General features: G+C 43.0%; 3 protein-coding genes across 10 annotated transcripts; 2 read left to right on the forward strand and 1 right to left on the reverse strand.

Moving 5' to 3' along the window:
* Positions 1-374: 374 nt before the first annotated feature.
* On the forward strand, positions 375-9,073 carry LOC110500288 (zinc finger BED domain-containing protein 4). 3 transcript variants are annotated; one of them, XM_036957700.1, is made up of 3 exons: positions 391-665; positions 930-1,014; positions 4,222-9,073. In XM_036957700.1, exon 3 carries the CDS (start codon positions 4,410-4,412, stop codon positions 8,235-8,237), a length of 3,828 nt encoding a protein of 1,275 aa, XP_036813595.1. In that variant the 5' UTR covers positions 391-665; positions 930-1,014; positions 4,222-4,409; the 3' UTR covers positions 8,238-9,073. The 3 variants fall into 3 exon arrangements, with proteins under 3 accessions (XP_021433260.2, XP_036813595.1, XP_021433259.2); XM_021577585.2 differs by lacking the exon at positions 930-1,014 and having other exon boundaries at positions 375-665; XM_021577584.2 differs by lacking the exons at positions 391-665; positions 930-1,014 and adding an exon at positions 2,271-2,668.
* Positions 9,074-9,547: 474 nt separating this feature from the next.
* On the reverse strand, positions 9,548-16,320 carry LOC110500289 (dol-P-Man:Man(7)GlcNAc(2)-PP-Dol alpha-1,6-mannosyltransferase). Its single transcript, XM_021577586.2, has 7 exons — positions 16,127-16,320; positions 15,819-15,884; positions 13,845-14,014; positions 11,195-11,298; positions 10,741-10,964; positions 10,354-10,524; positions 9,548-9,970 (listed from the first exon to the last, which is right to left on the reverse strand). Exons 1-6 carry the CDS (start codon positions 16,159-16,161, stop codon positions 10,464-10,466), a joined length of 660 nt encoding a protein of 219 aa, XP_021433261.1. The 5' UTR covers positions 16,162-16,320; the 3' UTR covers positions 9,548-9,970; positions 10,354-10,463.
* Positions 16,321-16,485: 165 nt separating this feature from the next.
* On the forward strand, positions 16,486-20,854 carry LOC100135927 (cysteine-rich with EGF-like domain protein 2). 6 transcript variants are annotated; one of them, XR_005038582.1, is made up of 11 exons: positions 16,486-16,817; positions 17,223-17,305; positions 17,511-17,621; positions 17,830-17,921; positions 18,009-18,185; positions 18,343-18,441; positions 18,553-18,636; positions 18,804-18,899; positions 19,808-19,948; positions 20,449-20,557; positions 20,678-20,854. XR_005038582.1 is itself a non-coding variant. In XM_021577588.2 (10 exons), exons 1-10 carry the CDS (start codon positions 16,686-16,688, stop codon positions 20,499-20,501), a joined length of 1,068 nt encoding a protein of 355 aa, XP_021433263.1. In that variant the 5' UTR covers positions 16,486-16,685; the 3' UTR covers positions 20,502-20,854. The 6 variants fall into 6 exon arrangements, 3 of the variants coding, with proteins under 3 accessions (XP_021433263.1, XP_036813596.1, XP_036813597.1); XR_005038583.1 differs by having other exon boundaries at positions 19,808-19,904; XR_005038584.1 differs by having other exon boundaries at positions 19,905-19,948.
* The last annotated feature ends 6,898 nt before the right edge of the window (positions 20,855-27,752 follow it).

A 27,752-nucleotide genomic window follows, 5' to 3' on the forward strand; every position in this document is an offset into this window, starting at 1 on the left:
TCACTTTGTATAACCCAGACTGTTTTTTTTTCTAAGGCTAAGCAAACAAGCATATGCTTTTTACCTGCCTAAATAACAAGGTTTAGGCCTATATCCTCACATACCCCCTCAATTCAAGCCCTGCTTTTAACCACATAAATGTATAGCCTAAGGATTGCATGGTGACAGTGTGTCACGTCCTGACCTTAGAAAACATGTATTTTCTATGGTAGAGTAGGTCAGGGCTTGACTAGGGGTTTTAGTCTTGTTTATTATTTCTATGTGGGGTTCTAGGTTTGATTTTCTATGTTGGGGTTTGTGTATGATTCCCAATTAGAGGCAGCTGGTAATCGTCTCTAATTGGGGATCATACTTAAGTTGCATTTTTCCACCTGTGGTTTATGGGATATTGTTTATGTTTAGTTGCCTGTTAGCACTGCATTATCGTCACGGTTAGTTTATTCTTTATTTGTTTCGTCTTTGCTTAAGTTTCACTTTATTAATAAAAATTATGTGGAACTCAAAGTACGCTGCGCCTTGGTTGGATCATTCTTATAAACAACGTGACACAGTGATTGTGTCTGTTGAACCGGTACATTTGTGGTAAACTTGGAACTCTGGGGGAAAAACGAGGTCAAATCATGACATCAGTGATTTTCACGACATACCCTTCCTATCCTGCATTGGTGAGTGACAGTGAATGTATGTATGACACCTGACTATCTCATTCTCACTTCTCAGTCCTTGCTACCAGGGAATACAACTAACTTTTTTGTCTACCAGCCACTGTGGCAGGTAAATGTAAAAAATCTACCAGCCACTCATTTTTTTTACCAGCCATTAATTACACCAAAAAACACATCAAAATGCATGAGTATGCTTAGTAATGTTTATAAAACAAGGAGTGTATGACTAATAAGAAGTAATGTGGTATTTTGCTCAACTTTCAGACAAAATATCAAAAGAGACAAATGTTCAGCTGCCCCTTTAAGCTTACCATAGAAACGGAGCCACTCAACTCCTCAAGTGTGCATTGTAAGTACTGAGGGGACACTAAATATAACAGGGCAGTGTTCAGTAAGTTTTTAAATTCTGGAACATTCAATTTAACAGACTGTGCAGTACTGAACAAATAGTTGAAAAACAGGTTGTGGATTGTGGATCGCTGTCAGCATGGCCACTGCCCTTTTAAATACATCAATCATTGCTTTATGGTGCTTTCAAGACAACTGGGAACTCTGTGGGGTGGGGAGGAGGAAACTATGTTAAATCATAACGTCAGTGATCTTCTGGTCGGAAAGTTGGAGCTCTACAAAGAGGCCCAAGTTCCTTACTTGGAATATCGAGTTGATGACCATTCAAAACTATTTTTTCCCAGTTGCCCCAGGGGTTTTTCACAGTCCCCAAATCCAGAACCAATTCAAGAAAGCATACAGTATTATATAGAGCCATTATTGCATGGAACTCCCTTCCATCTTATATTGCTCAAATGAACAGCAAACCTGGTTTAAAAATTAAAAAAACAGCTAAAGCAACACCTCACAGCACAATGCCGCTTCCCTATTTTACCTAGATATTTTGTGTGTATGTATTGATATGTAGGCTGTGTGTGCTGTTTTTAGATATGTTCTGTCCTTGAGCAGTTCTTGTCTATACATTTTCTGTAATATGTCATGTTTCATGTGGACCCCAGGAAAAGTAGCTGCTGCTTTCACTACAGCTAATTGGGATCCTAATAAAATAACAAAAATACCTTTGAACCAGATGTTGCCTCCCGCGTGAGCATGGCAGATATTATGGAGGAAACATGAGCTCATGCGAGAAAGCATGCTCACGTGTGAGAGGGAAAGCCCACTTACACAGACAGGAACCTTTCAAATATGTTCACAAATGGCCAGAGTAAACTATACACCATCTTTGGCCCCATCTTCCCCCTGTCCTGTGAAGCCTCAAAGCATGCATGAGGATTTACATACATGCAGCCTAGTAATTTGTTCTAAATTCAGTCTGTATTAACATTCAAATTCCCGTTTCATGCTGGTTGAGACAGACTGTCTAAATTTAGACTCACTCCACATATAGTAGCATTTAGATGTCACATTCATTGTTCTCAGCAGTGATTAGTGAACAATGACTATACAACAAGCCTTTCATAACAATGCCTGTGCTTCAAGAAATAAGACAAGTCAAATATGTTCATAAATGTGTCGAGTTTTGTTTTGTAAACCATATGCCCACCCGTGATGATTTCAGTGCCCCTGGGAGAGACACTTCAGGTCAAGAAACCCCGTTGGTAAGGTTAAAATTTCAGAGCAGTAATAGCAGGAGAAAAACAAACAACACCGTTGGTCAAATTGATTATTGTCCCTGTATTGGCGATGGCATATGCAAAACAATGCCAATAATGCTAACATCTGTCAAGAAGTAGTATGCACGTATCGATCTATTAAGAAGTGTTGCTTTATCGACGAATTTTAGTTTTTTTTATTGTCCCTGTCGCCATATTGGAAAACCCTTCAACCCAGTGACATCATAAAGCGTGTTTCTTCCGTCCGACGCTGTGTGGACCTGCTTCAACTGAATGTGAACTGCTAGGAGACAAAGCAAATCCCCCTCTGGATCAATCAAATGTGTCGTATTTAACTGTTTAGTAACAGAAAGCCAGTGATTTATACACTAAGATTTCAAGGTATGTATACTATCTTGGTCTGTGATTTCTAGGGGGTATCTTTGTTAAAATAACGTCGTGAGTAATGTACTGGGCTGATTCGGTTGGTTTGTGGTTCTTCTGTTCTAATACCAGGGAAGGATCTGGTTCTGTCTCACCAGACAGGTTATGCCCAGTGTGGCCTAGCTAGCTGGCACGACCAGGTTCCATACTCTATCGGATACTGTTGCCAGTTAATACACAGGCTGCTTCATATATGTAGTTGAAAGGATAGTCCGTTTGTGAAGTTATGGTTTCCGATTTCTGTTTTAGAAACCTATACAGTGTTTGTGTGTTTTTGTGTAGCTAACCTAGCTAGCCTCAGACACTGGCATTGCTATTAACTTGGCTGGCTAGCTAGGGTTAGCATTACCTCAATTGGCTCCAAATTATGAGTTGAGTGAAATAGCTACTATTTTAAAGCAAAACAATGTGTCACACCGTAATCCTGGATGTTGCTCGTTAGCTAACTCTACCCGGAAAAGTACTAGCCAGCCAACTAACGCTGTATCAGGAAATAAGGCTCATGTAGCTAGCTAGCTGTCAAGCTAACTAGTTAGCTGTCACGCTAACTAGCTCGTTAGCAGTTGGATAACGTTCTAGTTAGAAAAGGGAGTATGATACTACTCTAGTTGATTTGTCTAGATTCCAGACATAATTATGATCCAATCGGATTATGTCTGTGGTTGCTACAGTTTGTGAAACACAACATTTGTTGTGGTTTGCTGGTAGCTGGCTGGCTGCATGCACGAATAACGATTAATTCCCCATTCGTCTCTTGTTCTGGGTTAGTTGATCTTAAAGAACTCACTATCCCTGTGTAAATAAGCAGTTTATTTTTTAGGCAAATTAAAGACATTGCTAATAAGGTTTATTTACTGTGGCAACCATGAAACCGTTTTAATTTGATAACCAATAACAATGTATTGTGTTTTAGGCTATTTTTCTATCATAAATTGGGAAATTATACTCCCATTTAATTAAATTATTAACATACCTACTACTGAATTTTGATAAAATGTCACCAATGAATGCTAGACTTTACATTTTTTCATTGAAAATAAGAATTTGTTCTTAAAACTGACTTGCCTAGTTAAATAAAGGTAAACAAATAAAATAGGGTTTAAAGGATCCCAAAGTTAGTCATTGCTGGAAGCAATGCGCACCAACATTGAAACCAATTGAATGTACATGTTTTGGGTGGGATACCACCTAAACAATGGTAGGCTAGTATCAATCTGGACCTCGAAGCCAGTTACACTGCATTTTATTTAGTTGTTCCTCTCTAATCAGGGACTGATTTAGACCTGGGACACCAGGTGGGTGCAATTAATTATCAGGTAGAACTCTACACTGTCATACCGCTAAGCATGGCTAATATAATATAATCTCAAACACCCATTTTAGGGGTAATGTGAGGAGGACCTTTGGATTGCAGCCTGACATGCTATAAACAGTTTCTAGTCGGTCAACTTGTTTTTATCTGCTATTTGCTGAAATATCAAATGTTTTATTGAATTTCTCTCTCATTCCAGAGCCGACTAGAAAAGGTGGAAACGTCTCTTGACACTTTCGTAAATAGAGAAAATGGACTACAAGCTTGCTCCTTCTGATCTGGACAAGACTGAAACTTTGGCGTGAGAAATGCTCACACACTCATGAACTTTTGGCAAGCTGTATTCGATAAGAAATTGATTTTCCCCCAGAACTTTGGTCGGCTAACATGGATGGAGAGGAAGACCTCTCTCTTAAGAGTGAAGATGTAGTAGACTCAGAAACTAATGGCATAGAAAACAAGAAAAGAGAGGCAAAAGGAACATGTCTAAAAATTGAGGGGCAAGATGGCTACGTGTTTAAATCATACAGCATCACCCCCCATGACACTGCAGACGCAAAAACCTTTTGTCCGTCTAAAACACTGGCTAAAGACTCTTCACCCGTGGCTTCTATTCACGAGGAGGAACCAGACAATTTTTCTATTTCTCAGGTTGATGGACAATTAACAATTAATGAGTCTGTCAATGAAGCAGATGAGGTATGTGATAAAGAGGACTCTCTTGGGCCTACTTCTCCAGCCATTTCAAATAAAATCCTAAATCTTAACACTGCGGTCAAGATAGAAAATGGCACATCTGAACATAATGAGGAAGAGGAGGATCCAAACAGTATGAAGGAGACCCAAGAGGATGAAAGGTTATCGTATGATAGTTCTGTAGGCCCCTTTGTTACTAGAGACGATACAGATGACAATACAGATGATTACAGTAGTATGCTTAGTGGGTACACAAGCACTCTTTATGATGTTGCGATGGATGCTGTCACTCAAAGCCTATTGTCATCCATGAGAAGTCCCACTAATGCTAATCCCAGGAAGAAATCCCCTGCCTGGAACCATTTCTGCATATCTCCACGCGATAGTACCAAAGCAATCTGTATGTACTGCATGAAAGAGTTCAGTCGAGGTAAGAACGAGAAGGACCTAAGTACAAGTTGTTTAATGAGGCACGTACGAAGGGCTCATCCCACTGTGCTTTTACAAGATGGTGACCTCTCCTCAAATACTCTGACTGCCTCAGTTGCCTCATCTGTAATACCCCCCTCAAATTCATCAAATAACGGAAGCCTGGCAGCTAGCATTACTACTCCTGCCTCACAAACAAACTCTTCACCGTCCACCTCTTCAGCAGAGGGCTCTGACATATCATCCAAAGAAAAAGAAGTGTTACCAAAACTTGAAAAGGGTGCCAAAAACGACACTGGCACAGTCTCATCCTCACATTCCAACAACAACCATGAAGAAGCGATGGATGGAGGTGGGTGTGAGAGCCTCGCTGCAACTCCCAAAAACTCAAGTTCTCGTAGAAGATCAGCTGTGTGGAAGCATTTCTACCTGTCCCCTGCTGACAGTTCCAAAGCAGTATGCATACACTGCATGAATGAATTTAGCAGGGGTAAAAATGGAAAAGACCTGGGCACAAGCTGTCTGATTCGCCATATGTGGAGAGCCCACAGAGGAATTGTCATTGAAGAAAATGGACAGGGCTCGAACATCCCACCACCATATACAAACCCAACAACACTATTGTCTCGCTCTCAGCTGCATCAGGACTCTGTAGTGGAGATTAAAAAAGAATCCCCTTTCGCTCCATCCTCCCCAGAAACAATATCTGACGAAATGCCCCATAACGAAGATGAAAGCATGGACGTGAAGGAGGAGTCTGACACAATAAACCAATCAGAACAGGATTCCTCCCTCAATCTCTGCTTTGGACTTAGAGATGAGGATGTTCCTTTACCTCCCTCAATGTGTGATCTGTCTCTAGAGGGCTCAGGCCTGAAAGAGGATCTGGCGAGTTCAATTTTCCAACAAAATAAAAAAATCATGAAACGTGTGAAATCTGAAGTGTGGCACCATTTCATCGTCTCTCCAGTGGATCAGCTTAAAGCCCTCTGCCGATACTGTCCCTGTGTCATCAGCCGGGGTAAACGGGGAGACTTCGGAACCAGCTGTTTGATGAGGCATCTAATGAGAAGGCACCCAGATGTCCTCAAAAACCAAAAAAGCACAAATGATAAGGACTCCTCACCTCATCCCTATGCTACTCTCTCTGCTGCTGAGGCTGTTCCAGCCAAACTGACTAACAGCCCTGCCAAAGAGAAAAAGCCACATAACTCTGTGTTCAGTAAAAAGACATCAAAGTTGTGGAATCATTTTTCTATTTCCCCTTCTGATCCCACTAAGGTGGTTTGTTTGCACTGTAGCCGCACAATAAGTCGGGGCAAAAAGACGACAAACCTCGGAACTAGTTGTTTATTCAGGCACATGCAGAGATTTCATGGAAATGTTCTTGAAAGTAACAGTACTATCTCAGGTGATGTGCCGTCTGCTGAAATTCACGTTAAACACGAACTCATGGACACTTCTTCTGTGTATGATGAAAACTGTGAAAGATTTGATGAATACCACCCGGTTGCCAAAATAATCACCAAACTCGTTGCCGAAATGCTTGCACTGGATCTTCAGCCATCAGCCTTAGTAGAGAACACTGGTTTGAATCGATTACTGGAGTATCTTCAACCCCAGTATTCTCTACCCTCCTCTTCGTATTTCACCAGCACTGCCATACCAGACATGTATGAGAGGGTGAAGGAGGTTGTTCTCACACACCTGAAAGAGGCTGAGAGTGGTATTGTCCATTTTACAACAAGCATCTGGGTCACTAGCCAGACTCGGGAATTTCTGACTCTTACTGCCCACTGGGTTTCATACGAATCATGTGTTAGACCTCAGGGCGAGGACTTTCACTGCTCCGCTCTCCTCAGTGTGTCACAGATAGACTGTGACCATGACACGCTCAATATACAGAAGCAGCTTGAATACTTCTGGGACACCTGGATCAGCTCCTTAGGGTTGAAGAAAGGATTCACTGTAACCGACAACAATGCTATTGCGAACGTCCTGGAGGACAACAACCATGTCATCATGCAGTGCTTTGGCCACACAATAGATCTAATTGTGAACGAAGCCATAAAGAGTCAGAGGATGGTCCAGAACCTTCTAAGCAACGCTCGGAAGATTTGCGAGCGTGTGTATCGCTCAGACAAAGCAAAGGAGAAGTTGGCAGAATTGCAGAAGGTTTACCAGCTACCTGAAAATTGCCTCATCCAGGACGTTCCCTCAAAATGGAGGACATCCTTCTTCATGCTTGAACGTCTGGTGGAACAAAAGAAAGCGGTCGACGAGATGTCAATAGAGTGCAACTTCAGGGAAATGATCAGTTGCGACCAGTGGGAAGTGATGCAGTCGGTATGCAATGCGTTGAAGCCCTTCGAAGTGGCCTGCAGGGAGATGAGCAATCGCACTGCCACTTTGGGTCAAGTCATACCACTGATCCACATCCTCAACCGGAAGATAGACATGCTCTTTGACGAGACAATGGGCATCGACAACATGCTCAAGTCTCTGAAGGAAGCGATGGTGAGCAGGATGTCGTCGACCCTACACGACCCCAGGTACACTTGGGCGACAATGCTGGACCCGCGTTACAAGACTTCCTTGTTCACAGAGGAAGAAGCGGAGCAATGCAAACAAGATCTCATCAGTGAACTTCAGGTGTCCCTTTCTACCTCAATTGAGATAAAGCCTTCACTATCCAACGGATGTGGTGGAGAGGTCCCAGTTTCATCAAGCAGTTCTCCCTCAAACAAGGACAACCTCTGGGCACTCATGGATGACATCAGACACAAGATAAAACAGGAGGACAAGCCAAAATCATCAGAGCTGGCAGTGCTGGAATACTTGGAGGAGGACATACTTGATCAAAGCTGTGATCCACTGGACTACTGGAACCTGAAGAAGTTACTGTGGCCTGACCTTGCCAAGGTCGCTGTCCGCTATGTGGGCTGCCCTCCCAGCATTGTCCCAGCAGAGATTCTGTTCAGCACAGCCAGTGTGAACTGCGCTCTGAATCAGCCCATGCCATTACTAGAAAACATGGAGGGGCTTCTCTTTCTAAAGGTCAACCTACCCTTAATTTATTATCAGCACTGATTTATAACCATTGCTTATGAGGCTCCTTAGCAAGGTCCAATTCATAGAACTGTGAAATGACAGGGGTAACTTTTTAGATTCAGGGGTAACTAAAAGGAGAATAGACAATACACTGAGCTTCATTTTCAAATCATGAGCGCATTTGGAATTGTTAATTAAGTTATTCTTAATTGCATTTTGTGTACTACTGTCAACACTTTAGAACTTGCATCAGTCAGAGACTCAGTGAAAAGTGTCAGGGAGGGAGGGGTGCATTTAGCGGTAGGGGTTGTGAACATTTGTTCCTGTGTCTTAATTTTGTCTTCTCTCTCCTTGTGCCTTATCCAAAACTAATTCAGGTCAAAATGCTGTAAATACTTTGATGCGCAAATCAAGTCTTTCAATTTAAATGGCTTAATATTAGAAACAAGATGCTGTTTTTTTTTCTAAATGAATACATTGCCCAAAAATAAATGCTGTGACTGAAAGATGTTAAGTTTGTTATTTATTTCATTATGAATGTGGCTCATGGTACTGTCAATTTAGAAGTTGCTTTTTTTTTTACTTGCTGAAATATTTTAATATTATGCAAGATTGCTGTATTTTTTTCAGAAGCAATTTGTTTGATATGTCTTTAGCACAATTACATTTATTTTCAAGGGATTAAATTATGGGTTGTCAAGTAAAATGTACTGTACATTTATAATGATTGTTGAACTTAATTTCAAATGTGGAAGCATTCAGACTGGAACCATGCAAATTGTGGTCATTTGTAAATAAAAGGTTTCTTATGTAATCCTTTGTTCCTGTATTTTTTATTTTTTTTTATGCTTTGTGTACAGAAATTGCCATGTTTGGTAGGGGACACTAGCAAATGTTTGGCAACAAAATATGTTCTTACTAGAAAAGTTGGGGCACTACCTGCCAATTTCACTTAGTGTGATGTCATGTTTAGTAGGGAGAAAAGTGGTCTCAAAGCATGTAATATTGCCTCAAGTGGCACAAGTACTTCCTTGTAAGTCAAACATTTCCTCTTCAGTTTCTTTCCAAAGCTCACAATGAGCTGTTTTGTTCATATAGAAAACATTAAATGGAGAACTAGCATAATGAGTTCTTTGAACTTATTTCAGATTTTTTTTAAATGCACTGTTTTGAAGGATGGCAGTTATTGAACTTGGGTTATCTGACCACTGTTTGGAGGAAGTGTTAGACATTAAACCAGTTACCTGGTTTGGTGGAGTAAAATTGGAGGATTATGGATTAATTTAATTTGAAGTAATGAAAGGACTGTATACACTTTGCATGTGAAAGGAGATCTAAGCTGGCCTAACCAGATTTTTTTTTTTTAATATGTAAATGACAAAGCAGGTGATCCTATCAATATCTGGTTCCAACCAACATATCCCAAAAGAGTGATTGAAAACAGAACTCAATACACTGCAATTTAGTTGTTATTTACAATTTGGTCATAAGAAAATACTAAATCCTGAAAAACTACATCACTTTCCTCAGTTCAACTGGGATGCTCAGGGTCAGGTACTCTTTCTAGCAACAACAGTTTGTCTCCCAGGGTTATACTGAAGAAAGGAAACCAAAAGGCATTCAATGTCATGTTGCTGTAACCTTGGATGAAGGCCAAAGGCACGTGGGAGTCTTTGAGTAGTGCTATGTGGGTGGCATTGGCCTCCATCAGAACATAGGAGTATGTCTTCATATCAGGGTGTCCAGGGCCAATGTCTTCTCTCTTGTCGTACCTGACAATAGAACACAAAGCTGAATCCTTAGAATGCCTTTAGAAGGTTGGAAACAGTTATATTCCAGAATAGAAAACCTAGTCAAACTAACCTCCAGTTTCTGTTCAGTTCTAAGAAATGAGACATCTGAGAAGCAATGGATTTACATACAACCTTTAAATCAGTGTTTTTGCAACCATGACATTTTGCTCACTGTCTGATTTGGTAACTGATATAACAAAAAAATGTATAACCTCTTACCAAGTGATAGTGAGTAAATGAATGCTCCCTACTATACTTTTAATACTTTTTCTGCAAAAGGTGGTTAAACGCTCACTCAAAATAATTAAGGTGTGTAAACAGCCTTGACGCGCATTTACTCTCTACTACATCACTGCTCTTACCTGATGTAGATGGTACTAGTTTATGCAGTATCTGCACCCCCCCGGCCTCCAGGGTAGTTGTGATGGGACACGTACAGAGATATGTTGGAGTATGCAGCATTTGTCACCAACTAGCCAACCACGATTAAGGAGCCAAGTTTATACATCCAATATTTGTGGTAGTTGTTCAGACTGTAGGACAGAGAATTAAAAGGTTTTCAACATTAATTTTATGTGTTTTCTCTGTCCATACAACATGTCCCCTGAAAGACAATTGAACTGTGACTCCAACATCCTGAAGGCCAAAAATATAAAAATATGCACTAATCATGTTTTTCCAACATTAACACTAAATTGACCTCCCTGAACAGACAACAATCATGCCAATAACAGCCTTTTTCTCCTTACATGTAGGAGCAGCCCCGTGCGGCCACTATATTCAGCACAGGGAAGGTGTAGAGGATAAAGCGTAGCTCCTTATGGGGCAGGAAAGAGTAGAGCAGGATAAATCCTACAGTAGGCAGCAGCAGGGTGCGTGTCCGTCTGTCAAGCAGGCCTAAGGGGACGAACAGCACTGCGCAGCCTAGACCACAGGGCAGAGCAGAGTAGAAGTACCACAGAAAGGGGGCAGTTTACTGGGGGAGAAAGTCAAGGAAAGGTAGCAAGTTGTTTTCAGGTCAAAAGTGGGCTCTCCGTGGTGAGTGGAAAATTAACCCATTTCATAATATTATCACAAACGTTTATACTAACTCAGAATCAATCAAGGAGAAGCAGGTGTCTAAAGCTGTGGTGAATTATTTAATTAGTTGACTTTGAACATTGTTATGGGTTTATAACAGGCATTGAGTGAAGTGAAGGATATTCCCCAGTTGGAGCTCTTGTTCAGGGTGGTGTTGTACCAGAGTACCTGGCCCTCGGGCCAAATCAGCTTATTCCAGAAGAATGAGTCAATGCCGACAGTCAAAGCTGAAACAGACAGGAGACAAAATTAGACGTTCATCTAAAAGAGCTTATACATTTATAACACTTCTAATCGTGAAAAACTACAGGGTATGTATGCATTTGGTCCAGGCAAGCTACAGCACACCCAACTCATCTAACTACTATAGCTTAGCCAGGTGTGTTAGTGCTGGGCTGGAGAAAAAGCCTGCACACCCTGTAGTTATCCAGAACCAGAATTAGTCTTTCTGATAACAGATTTACCTAGTGACAGAGCACCTGCAGGAATGGCATAGTAGAGCAGTTGAAGGATCCCTAGCCTTCTACTCAGTAATGACATGAGCAGCATCAGACCCAGGTAGAGAGACAGTTCTGATCTAAACACGATGATGACGAGAGTAGAGAGACAGGAAAGACCCGTACCTCTGCCCCATCCATGCAGTGAACGCCAACAGGACTAGGGAGAAAACATAACAGACCTTTAACTGCACAAGATTACCATCAGAGAAACTGCTGGAAGAAAAAACTCCTAAAATACGCTATATATACAAAAGTATGTGGACACACACACGTTGCTAACAGGTATACAATTGAGCACAGCCATGCAATCTCCATAGACAAATATTGGCAGTAGAATATCCCTTACTGAAGAGCTCACTGATTTCAACGTGGTACCGTCATAACATGCCACCTTTCCAACAAGTCAGTTCATCAAATTTCTGCCATGCTAATGCTAACCCGGTCAACTGTAAATGCTGTTATTGTGAAGTGGAAACATCTAGGAGCAACAAACAGTTTAGCCGCAAAGTGGTAGGCCACACAACCTCACAGAACGAGACCGTGCTGAAGCACGTAAAAATCGTCTGTCCTCACTACCAAGTTCCCAACTGCCTCTGGAGGCAACGTCTGCACAATAACTATTTTTTCGGGAGCTTCATGAAATGGGTTTCCATGGCTGAGCAGCCGCACACAAGCCTAAGATCACTACGTACAATGCCAAGGGTCGGCTGGAGTGGTGTAAAGCTTACCGCCATTGGACACTGGAAACGCGTTCTCTGGAGTGATGAATCACACTTCACCATCTGGCAGTCCGACGGACTAATCTGGGTTTGGCGGATGCCAGGAGAACGCTACCTGCCCCAATGCATAGTGCCAACTGTAAAGTTTGGTGGAGTAGGAATAATGGTCTGGGGCTGTTCTCCATGGTTCTGGCTAGGCCCCTTAGTTCCAGTGAAGGGAAATATTAACACTACAGCATACAAGGACATTCTAGACGATTCTGTGCTTCCAACTTTGTGGCAACAGTTTGGAGAAGGCCCTTTCCTGTTTCAGCATGACAATACCCCTGTGCACAAAGCGAGGTCCATACAGAAATGGTTTGTGAGATCGGTGTGGAAGAACTTGACTGGCCTGCACAGAGAATAACTTGACTGGCCTGCATAGAGCCCTGACCTCAACCCCATCAAACAATTTGGAATGAATTGGAACACCAACTGCGAGCCAGGCCTAATCGCCCAACATCAGTGCCCTACCTCACTAATGCTCTTGTGGCTGAATGGAAGCAAGTCCCCGCAGCAATGTACCAACATCTAGTGGAAAGTCTTCCCAGAAGAGTGGAGGCTGGTATAGCAGCAAAGGGGGACCAACTGCTCGGCCTCCGACCGCAAGGCACTACAGAGAGTAGTCCGTACAGCCCAGTACATCATTGGGGTCAAGCTTCCTGCCATCCAGGACCTCTATACCGAGGAAGGCCCTGAAAATTGTGAAAGACTCCAGCCACCCTAGTCATAGACTTATCTCTGCTACAGCATGGTAAGCGGTACCCGAGCGCCAAGTCTAGGTCCAAGAGGCTTCTAAACAGCTTCTACCCCCAAACACAGGAGTGACAGTTGCTGATAATGGGCCTCTGTACGCCTATGTAGATATTCCATTAAAAATCAGCCATTTCCAGCTACAATAGTCATTTACAACATTAACAATGTCTACACTGTAATTCGGATCAATTTGATGTTATTTTAAATGGACAAATTTATTTTGCTTTTCTTTCAAAAACAAGGACATTTCTAAGTGACCCCAAACTTTTAAACGGTAGTGTACGTCACATTGATTTTGGCACAATGATTTCCTACAATATTCAGTGCTTCTTTTCTCACAGAAATTGAGCCAACAGTGTAGAATTGTAGCCACCAGGAAATGGCAGAGCGATTTTTACACTGGCCACTTGATCCGATATCCACTACATAACAGCTTTCCCATTTTGACAACGGGTGCCACTATGGCAGGAGAAATCAATAGTTGAATATCACAGCCAATCACATCACTGCGGGTAAGTAATACTGTGAAACACTATCCACTATTACTGCAGATATTATGGACATTATAAAAATATATATTATTTCCTGTAGTACTTTTAACACATTGGTGGACATTTTTATTATAGATTTTAATCCTACATGAGGCTTGTTTCCAACAGAACTTTGATACACATTTTTTCAGTACAATTTATGTATATTAGTTTTCATCCAAGATATTTTATACTACAATCATGTCTACAATATATCAGTGTCTCTTACCTATTGGCATTGCAAATACATTGGGGAGGGGTCTCGTGCTGTAGAACATGAGATGGAACTGTGAGGCGCAGGTGAGAGAACAGTCCCGCAACTGTTGACCCAAACTGCCTCCGAACCTCCCTCTGCATGCGCCATAGAGATAGTCACACACACTCCCAGGCAACCTCGTACTGGACAGCAAAAAGGTACACATCAATACATTTGAGTAATTGGGCTGATTTGTGAAAGACCTGTCATTTACATATCAAGACGTACTTGATTTAGTTTGTGGCACTATGGAAACAATTGAGTAGTCCCAAAAGTGAAATCTATATATATGGATATCATACACTGCTCAATAAAGGGAACACTTAAACAACACAAAGTCAATCACACTTCTGTGAAATCAAACTGTCCACTTAGGAAGCAACACTGATTGACAATAAATGTCACATGCTGTTGTGCAAAAGGAATAGACAACAGGTGGAAATTATAGGCAATTAGCAAGACACCCCCAATAAAGGAGTGGTTCTGCAGGTGGTGACCACAGACCACTTCTCAGTTCCTATGCTTCCTGGCTGATGATTTGGTCACTTTTGAATGCTGGCGGTGCTTTCACTCTAGTGGTAGCATGAGACTACAACCGACACACGTGGCTCAGGTAGTGCAGCTCATCCAGGATGGCACACCAATGCGAGCTGTGGCAAGGAGGTTTGCTGTGTCTGTCAGCGTAGTGTCCAGAGCATGGAGGCGCTACCAGGAGACAGGCCAGTACATCAGGAGACGTGGTGGAGGCCGTAGGAGGGCAACAACCCAGCAGCAGGACCGCTACCTCCGCCTTTGTGCAAGGAGGAGCAGGAGGAGCACTGCCAGAGCCCTGCAAAATGACCTCCAGCAGGCCACAAATGTGCATGTGTCTGCTCAAACGGTCAGAAACAGACTCCATGAGGGTGATATGAGGGCCCGACGTCCACAGGTGGGAGTTGTGCTTACAGCCCAACACCGTGCAGGACGTTTGGCATTTGCTAGAGAACACCAAGATTGGCAAATTCGCCACTGGCGCCCTGTGCTCTTCACAGATGAAAGCAGGTTCACACTGAGCACATGTGACAGACGTGACAGAGTCTGGAGACGCCGTGGAGAACGTTCTGCTGCCTGCAACATTCTCCAGCATGACCGGTTTGACGGTGGGTCAGTCATGGTGTGGGGTGGCATTTCTTTGGGGGGCCGCACAGCCCTCCATGTGCTTTCCAGAGGTAGCCTGACTGCCATTAGGTACCGAGATGAGATCCTCAGACCTCTTGTGAGACCATATGCTGGTGTGGTTGGCCCTGGGTTCCTCCTAATGCAAGACAATGCTAGACCTCATGTGGCTGGAGTATGTCAGCAGTTCCTGCAAGAGGAAGGCATTGATGCTATAGACTGGCCCGCCTGTTCCCCAGACCTGAATCCAATTGAGCACATCTGGGACATCATGTCTCGCTCCATCCACCAACGCCACGTTGCACCACAGACTGTCCAGGAGTTGGCGGATGCTTTAGTCCAGTTCTGGGAGGAGATCCCTCGGGAGACCATCCGCCACCTCATCAGGAGCATGCCCAGGCGTTGTAGGGAGGTCATACAGGCACGTGGAGGCCACACACACTACTGAGCCTCATTTTGACTTGTTTTAAGGACATTACATCAAAGTTGGATCAGCCTGTAGTGTGGTTTTCCACTTTAATTTTGAGTGTCTCCAAATCCAGACCTCCACGGGTTGATAAATTTGATTTCCATTGATCATTTTTGTGTGATTTTGTTGTCAGCACATTCAACTATGTAAAGAAAAAAGTATTTAATAAGAATATTTCATTCATTCAGATCTAGGATGTGTTATTTTAGTGTTCCCTTTATTTTTTTGAGCAGTATATAATAGCAGCAAGACTTAGCCATCAGTTGTGTGTAGAATTTGGAAGCCTCCAGTAGTGACAGCAGGTAGATTAGTGGGGAGCAGACCGTTGATAGGAATACAGGTCCAAGGAATGTCCTTGACACCACACCAGGGAACTCATGGTGGTCATACTGGTGAGAAATTGGGAAGATACTGTCAACATCAGCAATGGATTTCTGGCATTTGTCATTGTTTGGGTGGGCACAAAATAATATATGGGCATGTAATATTGCAGAAATCTTTATCAAGAGATGAAAAAGATCCAGTGTAACACTGTCAACAAGCATTTGCACCATACATGTGTAAAGAAGATTAGCTAACATTTAGCTAGCTACCTTTAGTTGGCTGATGTATGTGTAGTTATGAGTCTTACCTTTTCAAAATCAAGTCTGTGATAAAGAATATCATGCACTGCCTGTAAGTTGAAACTCTCTTCAACTTTTGTAAAAGGTCAAATAAACAAATGTAATAGAGTCACCGAAATTAGTAAAAACAACAGTGATTTCCCAGACGCAGCCCTCGGCTCTGCCATGACGTGAAAGTATATTGGAAGTTGACGCATGCGCACAAATCTGGAAATGTCAACATCTTTTGGGTAGAAAGAAGACGTATGTCCCACGCGTGGCGAAATATCATTGGTAGTCACAGTGATTGATGGGCAAAATGACAAATCACGACAAGCCACAATCGTACCAAGAGGGGGTGACGCGGAAATAAAAAAAAGGTAGCTCCTTTTTTCTTCCTGCATGTAAATATTACTTTCGTACGCTTTGGGTAGCTAATTTCCAATACATTGTTGTATATGTGTATAGACTCTGTGCTACACGTTTTAGGGATAGGAAGCTTGCTGGCAAGTGTCTAGTGTGTAACATTAACTATGATATGAAACTTCGAGTCATTCAACTGCTTTCCAGTTACTGTTGTTACCCAGAATGCTATCGTTCAATCAATTATTGTGGCTATTTTGTAGCCTAGCTTTTATTTTACTATCACAATGCACCTATGCAAAATACTTAAAAAGCTCATGTAATACCTGCAAACAGATAGCTGATAACTTCAGTAAGGTACGTTTGAAATGTTCTTCTATGTATAATTTGCCTTGGCTAGCTGGGCAGTGCTATCAATTGGTCTGAATCAAACCGCAACCAATTGATGTGCTTTTATTTACCAGTGGGCAACCAATGATGGTGTATTGTGCTTGTAATGCATTCATGTAACCAAGCCCTTCTCTTCTGACCTTGATGTAGGCTATGAAATGTGACTGAGCATCATAACACCAGTGTACTAGGCAGTCAATTAACGTTAGACCAGTTTATAATGTGGGAGTCAGACCTAATAACTGGCTAACGTGTGCTTTTTACACCCAGATTATCAGACAGTCCTGTAGTACATTTTCACCATTGATCAAATGACTGCCAATATCTGTGTCTAGTTAGCTAGTCTTCATCCTCACACTACTGTTCCAACAGGGATTGGACCGAACGAAAAAGCAGAACTTTGGTGGAGGAAACACCGCTTGGGAGGAGAGGGCACTTTCCAAATATGAGACAAGGTAAGATTCCTATACACCACTCATCATAATACACTATTCCTCCTAATGCTGGACTGTTGCAGTGCTTATCGCATATCTGCTTGCTCTGATCAGTGATTGCTAAACCTATTTGTCATGCTGACCCAGACCACGTATTCTCTGACGCAGTGGCACAATAGAAGCTGATTTTCTGTCTCTTCCCTTTGTCTTCTCCCCCTCTCCTCAGTGAGATCCGCCTAGTTGAGATTCTGGAGAATCTGTGTGACAGCAGCAGCTTTGACTGTAACCACATGGTAGAGGAGCATGAGGACCACTTTGAGACCTGGTGGTTCAAGAGGTGAGTACTTGACTGCTCAGCTAGAACAACAGGGCAGCACATGTCTCATTAGCACAAAACCCCTTAGTCCTTTTACTTCTCCTGGAGCATAGGCCACTGACATCAGACTTCAAGACCCCACTATCTTTGTCCTTGTGGAATCTCTGAACTTCCAGGCTACAATTCAAATGTGTATTGGGATTTTTTAAATCTCACTCTTCCAATCCAGGCAAAATAAGCATCCTGATCTGTATAAGTGGTTTTGCGTTGATACCATCAAGGTGTGCTGTTCGACGGGAACGTTTGGCCCTGATTGTAATGGTAAACACTTACTCCTCCAAAACCACTTTATTTGACTAATACCAACCAGCCATGGGGGAATAAAAATAATCTGTTTCCTCCTGACAGCCTGTATGGGGGGTTCTGAGAGGCCTTGCCATGGCAATGGCGTGTGTGACGGTGATGGAACACGAGGGGGTAACGGCAGGTGCAACTGTGACCATGGTTACAAGGGGGAGTTCTGTCTGGACTGCATGGACGGATACTTCAATGAAATTAGGAACGACACGTTTTCACTATGCACAGGTAATTGATTTATTATGTTTGCATGTTCATTTTAACAATGGTTTACACAAATCCAGTCCTTTCAGATCTAAGCAATGTGCCTAGGGGACAGGCTTTGTGTCTTTGGAGCAGGGCATGCATCTCAACCACCTTTCCCACTCAATTCCCTACACTACAGAGTGCCACACCTCCTGCAAGACCTGCACTGGTATGACCAATGAGGACTGTGAGAAGTGCAAGACTGGCTGGGGGGAGGATGATGAGAGGACCTGTCTTGGTGAGAGACATTTTTATACCTTTTCATGGCATAATAAGTACTTTCCCTGTCATGAATTTGACATCAAGCTCAATCTCCCTTTTCTTGTTCCTTTTCATTGTGTGACCCTAGATGTGAACGAGTGCTTGAACGACCCTCCTCTCTGCAAAGAGGATCAGTACTGTCTGAACACGGATGGCTCGTTCTCCTGTAAAGGTACTGTAAAACTGGTCTACTACTTAGTGAGAGGATGATATTTACTATGTTGTTGGATGGATACAGCTATTGTATAAGGGACTGAAAATATAAACATGTATACTAAGCTATTTGTAGTAAACTTTAAACAAGTATTAACATTTGACCTCTGTTCTCCTCTCTGGCAGGCTGTGACGAGTTGTGTTCAGGCTGTACTGGGGCAGGGCCTGATAAGTGCCAGAGCTGTGCTCCTGGCTACCAGGACACAGAGGGCACCTGCACAGGTAGGGAGTCATGGGAATCTGCATACGTGGAGTGTGTCTGAAAGTGGGCTTTGCAATTCAAGTGGGAGGATCAACACACGTGGGTGTATTGAAAAGTAACCACTAGTTGGGCAGATTTGTGTGGCTGCATGCTGCTTCCTTGTAGCATTTTAGCTAAGCCTAACCCCTTTCCTAACCTTAACCTCATTCCCCTAACGTACCTTACTGGCTTAGTGAAAATGCTACAAGGAAGCAGCCACTCAAGTATTGTGGCAACTAATCTGCCCAATTAGCTATTTTGACACACACACTGGTGTTGATCCTCCCACTTTTCTATCTTGCAACACCCACTTTCAGTATGGCCCTGGTGGAATACTGAGGAAGTATCTTCCTTTCTTCCCTCCTTCCTTTTCTTCATTATTTTATCCTTCCTCCTTTCCCTCCCTGATATAAGCCACTGTCAGTTGTCCAGCCTTACGTCAGAGAGTGCTGTTGAGACTACTGTAGACCTTCATTTCAAAACTGTTTTAATAAGTTAATTGGTGCTTTTAATATATTTGTAAGTGTTTTATCTAAAAAGGTTAACTTTTGTTTCAGTTTCACTTTTTTATGACATTCACTGAGGATGGTACTGTTTGTTACTATACAAGTACTTTGCCAACTGTTGATGTACAATGACTTTATAAAACTTCTGTCTGATAACCTCTTGTCAAACAACTTTTCAGGAAATGGAAAGAATTACCATATTTTTCCCATTAACGAACATAAAACTTCAGAATCTATTTTGAATACATTTATCTTGGTTCTAGAGTCATGACATTAGTACACTGAGGGGAGTTAATGCCTTCAATAAATATAACAAATTATATTAATTGGCAGAATTGTGTCATCACAGTGCCGAAAACCAATTTGATTGTCGATCTGTTCAGATGTGAACGAGTGTGAGCAGACTGATGCTGTGTGTACTGCGGAGAACCAGGAGTGTTTGAACAACAAAGGAAGCTACATCTGTATCTGTGCCAGCAGGTACGAGGAACAGGAGGGAGTCTGTGTCAAAATACCAGAGCCAGGTAATCAATAACAACGATCTGGACTAGTTTATTTATGAATTTGAAATGCATTATATACATGATGACAGCACTTTAATTGAGTATAGTTATCTTGTGTTATTGAAATATTGTTTTTATGTAATAAGTCTTGTCAACCGCAACCATAAATGACATTAAATCCAAATTAAATCACTCTGACTTGGCAAGTTAAGTACACTGTAGTTACTACTACAGTAACCATATACGATCTATGAAATACTGCAGACGCAGTTGTATCAGATTACTCTTGGTTGACACTGTATTTGACAGCAGTGCGTGATCAAGCAAGTATGTGATATAATTAGATCCTTCATTGTCCTCAATGAGGTCATTCCTTTTGCAGCATACACTATATGTGAAGACAAAATAAACACACAAGGATATTGTGTTGCCTTGTACAGAACATGAGTTGAGGGGTGTGGGACTTGTGCTGATCAGTTCTTATTTTCAAGTGCTGTTGGTTTTGTCTTTGTTACCTTCAGAGGAGAATGAGGCAGAAATAGTGACACGTCCAGAAGAGCACGAAGACCTTTGACCTCAGGAAATGAACTAATAGGAACAAACCAGGAAGAGCATTTGGAGTAAATTGGGTGTCACCCGTGAGACTACACCCCTATAGCTCACAGCATCAGAATATATTAAGGCCACTCCCTTTAAAGCATTACGGCTACATGGCAGTTGATCACTCGACATGCATACTGCACTCTTTACAGATTTATACCTGTCGCTCATGGATGGACAGCCAACAGAATGGCTGAGAAAATTAAAGATTCAACCCCCAAGTACTCTGGTTCTTGTTTTTGCTGTGATTAACCCAAGTGTTGTCTGGTTTTTAAATTCATGCAGGATTTTGAACGTTATTCAAATAAAGTTTGAGAACAGAAATTATCCTGCATATCTCTGATTTTATGCATCTTTCTGGATTAGCAGTGCCTAAGACGTCAATGCAAATTTAAATACTGTTGTAGTTTTCAAAGTTGAGCACAGAGTGGCACCCTAATCACACAGAATATATCTCAATTCCGCTGGATGAGGAGCTGGTTGAAACCTGTCCTGGCTGGTGCTTTCCACACAACTTCCTCCACCTCACACACACTGCTTATTACCCACATTTCCTCTCCTCTGTCTGTGGTACTTCTCCAGTGTTTCATCTGCTCAAAACAGCAATGTGTGCCAAAAGTGAGATGAGACTTTAGTTTACAAGAACCCTCAATGATATTCCCCATCTGTGTGCATAATGGCTTTGTTTTTTGCACCCAGATGCAAGATGTTACGTCACCTTTGTAAAGTAAGATGGGCCAAGATCACCCTATTTAGATTTACACACAACGGAATACAACCAATGCAATTCAGGTTTGTATAGATAGGTTAGGGGGAGTAGTAAAAAAAAAAACTTTTTCAGGACCCTGTCATTCAAAGATAATTTGTAAAAATCCAAATGTCTTCCCATGCTGCTTCAATGAACCATAAACAGTTAGTGGCCGTTCCACAGGTGCATGTTCATTAAGACACTAACAGCTTACAGATGGTAGGCAATTAAGGACACCGTTGTGAAAATTTAGGACACTAAAAGAGGCCTCTTTACTGACTGTCAAAAGACAGATGCCCAGGGTCCCTGCTCATATGCATGAACGTGCCTTAGGCATGCTGCAAGGAGGCATGAGGACTGCGGATGTGGCCAGGACAGTAAATTGCAATGTCCGTACTGTGAGACACCTACGACAGCGCTACAGGGAGACAGGCCGGACAGTTGATCGTCCTCGCAATGGAAGATCACGTGTAACAACACCTGCACAGGATCGGTACATCTTGAACATCACACCTGCGGGACAGATACAGGATGGCAACAACTGCCAGAGTTACACCAGGAACACATAATCCCTCCATCATTGTACAGACTGTCTGCAATAGGCTGAGGGAGGTTGGACTGAGGGCTTGTAGGCCTGTTGTAAAGCAGGTCCTCACCAGCAATCACCGGCAACAACGTCACCTATGGGCACAAATCCACCGTTGCTGGACCAGACAGGACTGGCAAAAAGTCGCAATTTTGTCTCACCAGGGGTGATGGTCAGAGTCGCGTTTATCGTCTAAGGAATGAGCGTTACACCGAGGCCTGTACTCTGGAGCGGGATCAATTTGGAGGTGGACCGTCATGGTCTGGGGCGGTGTGTCACAGCGTCATCGGACTGAGCTTGTCATTGCAGGCAATCGCAACGCTGTGTGTTACAGGGAATACATTATCCTCCCTCATGTGGTACCCTTCCTGCAGGCTCATCCTGACATTACCCTCCAGCATGACAGTGCCACCAGCCATACTGCTCGTTCTGTGCGTGATTTCCTGCAAGACAGAAATGTCAGTGTTCTGCCATGGCCAGTGAAGAGCCCGGATCTCAATCCCTTTGAGCACGTCTGGGACCTGTTGGATCGGGGGCTGAGGGCTTGGGCCATTACCCCCAGAAATGTCCGGGAACTTGAGGTGCCTTGGTGGAAGAGTGGGGTAAGATCTCATAGCAAGAACTGGCAAATCTGGTGCAGTCCATGAGGAGGAGATGCACTGCAGTACTTAATGCAGCTGGTGGCTTATTTTTTATCTTGAACCCCCCCCCCCCCCCCCCCCCCCCCCCTTTGTTCAGGGACACATTATTCAATTTCAAGTCATGTGGCTGTGGAACTTGTTCAGTCTGTCTCAGTTGTTGAATCTTATGTTCATGCAAATATTTACACATGTTAAGTTTGCTGAAAATGAACCCAGTTGACATTGAGAGGACGTTTCTTTTTTTGTTGCTGATTTTAGTTTTTGTGATGCCCTAATAGTGCTCGGAAACACAAGGAAAGCTGAGCTTGCAACACTCCCAACTCAACACTGTATTGCAGTCAGTTAGGAAAGTATGTGTTCGCGTCAGAACAGGTTGCTGTGGAGACTTAGTGATGCAATGAGTAGTCCTTCAGCTTTGCTCTTTTCCAACATTTCTCTCTGTTGCTCTTGCTTTCAAGCTCAAAAACAACAATAGACTGTGAAGATTGACATGGAAGTCTTTGCAGCTGACAGACCAAGGCACTTCAAACGGAACTAGTACGCTCCATTGATGCTCTTTTTAGCCTGCATTCTAACCCTTTTGTGGAGTAAATCCCTGCCTGAACTGTCAAATGGCCTCTGAAGTCTAAAAGTAAGTGTATGTATGTGTGTGTGTGTGTGTGTGTGTGTGTGTGTGGGTGGGTTGGTTGAAGGGCTGCTAGGCTCTCTTCCACATCTGTTGTGGTTCTGTGCTGCCAGTAAAGGCCAGCTGAGGTCCACATGGTCCGGTTATACTCAGGGTGACCACAAGGACAGGGAGTACAGACAGACTTCCCAAGGGATGATGAAATAGTTTATTTTCATTCAGAAATGCTTTCGTGAGTTCAAGACAGGTGTCATCCATTGACACGTTTACATGCATCTCTGGTGTCATCACCCCTTGTTAAATTGTCTGAGACTGTAGGCCGACCAGCTGGTTGGGCTTGTTGATGACTGGTTTTGGATGGGCCTGACCTTAATGAATGTCATGCTATGATCTGAATTCACTTCTCTGAGGGCAGTGTGCCAGAGGATGTAGAGTCAATGATGGGCCACGGAATTGCAATGCAGGATACTTGTTCCCCCCTTTCCTCTCTCTGGCTTCAAACCCAGTGCCCTGTCTTTCCCTCTCCTCTCACCCCTCCAACTGTGGTTTCGGGTTTGGATCACTGCAGCGCAGTGAAGCAGTTGCATCGTCGTTTCGCTTAGGCTACTGCCTGATGTGGCTCGCTTCTTTCCTCTGTACTCTTCTGATGTGGTCAGGTCTGCTTTTTCTACACACAGCTGGACTGAGAAACCGATGTCCATCACTGAAGCCTGGACAAATTTATAGCCATGCAGACAGTTAGAGAATGGATAGTCAGAAGCCTTGGATGTGTGTAAGGTTGTCCCAAATTGTACCCTTTTCCCTATATAGTGCACTACTGCCCTATGGTCCCTGGTCAAAAGTAATGCACTACATAGAGAATAGGGTGGACTTTGGGATGGACCCTGAGTCTGAGTAGAGGGGAAACCAGCTGGGGCCTGTATTGTGGCCTGAGGCAGAGTAGAGGAGCTGCTTGCTGGGAAATTGTATTGTTGTGTGAAGTGAATTAATTTCCTGGCCTGACTGACTTGCCCTCCCTGTGACCTCTGTAACATGGCAGACCCCTAATGTTGAGATACAGGGAGCTCTGTGTTATCTTAATGCTGCTGATATACACCCGTCAGCAGCTGAGCACAGAGTGTTTATACAGTGGACTACTAACACTTCTGCCTTTCCATCACGATGTCATTGAGTCGCTCACCCTCCCTTCTAGCTAAATTAGGGTGATGCATCAATGCCATTGAAAAGACCTATGATGAATATCCATAATCTTTTCACTTATTCACAGCAGCTTACTTTGGTCATTAGTAGTGCACTATATGATGTATTACTCTGATGAAAAGTATTGCACTATGAAGGGAACAGAAAGTGATTTGAGTCTTGTGCTCTGCTCCTAGGAGTGTGTGAATGTGCTGTCTTCTGCAGTCTGATGCAGACCTGAGTCAGGCAGACAGCAGCATTTTTCTCAGGAGGGAGTGGCGTTGGCACACACACTTCTGCTGCGCAATGCTACTGAGAGACTGCAGACAGACTGGTCAGATGGATTGATGTTGCCCCTCTCTCTGATATCTGAGCCAGTGTGTGTGTGTGTACACACACCCTTGCACGTTTACGTGTGTGTCACCGCTCTGATCTCTAGCACACACACTTCAGGAATTATAGGACTTTGACTTTCATCTCTCAGGAAGGCTTTGTCTGGTTTCCACGAGACGAGAGCTGCACGCCAGCCTCAGCTCAGTGCGGTCAATCAACATCGACTGCATTGCTTGGTTGAAGAAGAGAGGTGCCATGACTTCAGCATTTAGTGGTGTTGGCCTGGGCCATGTTTTGTAATGATGTAGGATGTAGACAAACATGGAGGAGCAGGAACAAGGAAGCTATGAGATGATGTATCCAGTCCATGAGGCACTTGGAGGGAATAGGAGGATGTTTGAAGAGCTACTTTCTGGCCTTCAGTATCTTTCAGACATTTCTATGAAATGTTTGAAGCATTTTCTCAAGACTGGCCATCAGTCTGTTTTAGGCATTCAGGTGAAATTTCACATGTCTACTTTATGGAATGGTGTGTCGGATGCACAGTCCTTCAATATAAAATCAATCGATGTTTAGTCAGCATAACATCGAGCCATTGAATCATCTGCATTAAAATGTTATGATCTAAATTATGCCATGATTACTTTCTTTAATCATACTGTTATGCCTTTTTTGTTTTTTATTACATCACTTCATAATATTGAGACTGTATAGGAAGGGAAATTAGTCTTGACTTTTGTGTAAAGTCTGTCTGTAATAAACCCAGCTACCACATCACAGAAAACCATAGCCACAACAGTTTCAAAGCAGGTACCAGCTCATATGCTGCTTATTAAAACAGGCTTTATAGTGATCCAGATCTTGTATATGTGTTTCAAATGGCACCCTATTCCCTATATAGTGTATTACTTGGGGCTCTGGTCAAAAGTGGTGCACTACATAGGGAATAGGGTGCCATTTGCGACGAAGCCTTTTGCTTCTGCGTTCTCTCTTCTCTTTCATTTCCTGACCAATATCATCTGATTCTGTTTCATCTCGACCGTGACCCTGAGTGGGATTGAGAATAAGATGGGTTCCTCTTTGAGAATCTTATGAGGGTTTAGCGAAGTAATTCACACACTATCATCTTGATCTACTACTGGATGTTACTTAACTTAAGCACATAACATTTGCCAGTTTACCATTTTTAAAGAAGATGAAATTGAAATACCAAAACATTGAATGACATTTCGAAGGACTGTGTTTTATGACACATCACTGTAATGTAATCCTGTGAAAATAGAATGTAGATTTGTATTGTGTTGTTGTTTAGTCACATGGTACAGTGGAAAGCCACTCCACCATGTCATGTGTAACTTACCTCTCCCTTCAGAAGAGTACTTCAAGAGTTCAGGGTACTTTTAATACTGCTGTGAATGTACAGTACATCTACCACTTGTCAGACAGTTATGTCACCGTTTGTGTATTGTCATTGGAAATTAATCAGCAGCTGTAATGAAAGTGATATATGGAATAATCACATTTTGTGAGCATGTTCACGTGTTTATGCACATGTGTATATTAGAAAGTGGGTTGGGTGGAGGGCAGAGAGAGAGAGAAAGACAGTGATGACTCTGCAGTCCCATTCCTGCCGGGTAAAGATTGAGGCAGGGAAGAGTGCTGGGCCAGCTAGCTGCCTTCTAACAGGTCAGCAATTCGGGGCATATATCAGCAGCTCTTTTGGGCACACTTGTTTACACATGTCAACCTATTGCTAATCTGAGTATCATCCTTATTTTCTCATATTTTAATATCATGGAACATCAGTCCTTGCAGACATAGCTCTGTGAATTTGAGAGTGGTTACATTTCTCCAGCCCCATCCCTCAGCTTTGAACAAAACTGTGGCGGGGAGGCCACGTTTTTATTGTTTCAACTGCTGATTGCCGCTTTAAGGACCGTTTCCTAGTCAGACTGCCAGAATTTTGTAAAAAAAATAATTATGTTGGTATTTTTGCCTCAGTTTGTAGTGGCCCAGCTTAGTTTGTGGCCCAGTTTATAGCCATTGATCTAGCTGCTCTTACGTAAGCGATGAGGGAGCTTCCCTTTTGGAACACTCCAGGTAGAATTTGCCTCTAGGCAAAGATCTAGGATCAGCTTTCCCTCTCCCAATACTAAGCAAAACCATTAGAGAAAAAAAAATCGAAACTGACCAGTGTATTGGAGATGTGTGTCACCAACACCCATTCATTTTCTCCCTGCTGAGCCCCCATTCAGCCACCTGTATCAGTGCATATCTTTGCCACAGGGGCTAACATCCTTTCCCCCTCCCCACCTCTCTCCTCCTGTCGTTCTTTCCCCTCCACCGCTCTCCTCTTACCCTCTCCTCCCTCCTTTCATCCTCTCATCTCTTCTACCTGAGTAGGATGGTTCTGTACCTGGCCTGTGTATCATATCCAGCCAGTAGTAAAGCGTTAGAAGAGGAGGTGGGTCCTGTGAGTCTACAATCCTCAGAGGAGGGACAAGCCTGGCCTACTGCTACAGTCTGTGTACGCATGCCTAATTCATAGGAGAATAACAAGCCATCCAGCCGCTTCCCCCTCCATCCTTTCCACATGCCTACTCCATTCCCTCTTTTTGTGTGGTTACATGTTATTGCCTAAACTCTAAACCCTTCTCAATGGTCCGATTGACAACTTGGAAAACGGCTCAGCGATTGGCCGACGGTGAATGAAATAGCTAAGATATTGAACATATTGGGGAGGCAGCGTGAGTGTTTTCACAACACCCTCGTAGACCTTTTCCTGCACTCTGACCTCAGGATAACGCATGCATCAAGGGTGTCATAATACTTTTGTTCCTACCTCTAGTTATCTGTAGAGGAATGCATGAATTCTTTTTTTCAGGCCAATTTTCAAACTTAGAGTAGAACTTGGTGGCAAAGCATGGATGAGAACACTTTCTTGTGCGAAATGCATGGCAACAAATGTATCGTTCAATATTCATTTTGTGAGATAGGAAGTTGGTCAGATCTGGCTTTTGGCCCCTTTTCCACCTCCCCTCCTCCCCCTGCCTTCCCTCTCTGCCTCCCCTGTAGCCCACACTGCTCGCAGAATGTGACCATTTAGTGGGTGG

This window comes from Oncorhynchus mykiss, chromosome 21 (assembly GCF_013265735.2).
Source record: "Oncorhynchus mykiss isolate Arlee chromosome 21, USDA_OmykA_1.1, whole genome shotgun sequence".
Lineage (NCBI taxonomy): Eukaryota > Metazoa > Chordata > Actinopteri > Salmoniformes > Salmonidae > Oncorhynchus > Oncorhynchus mykiss.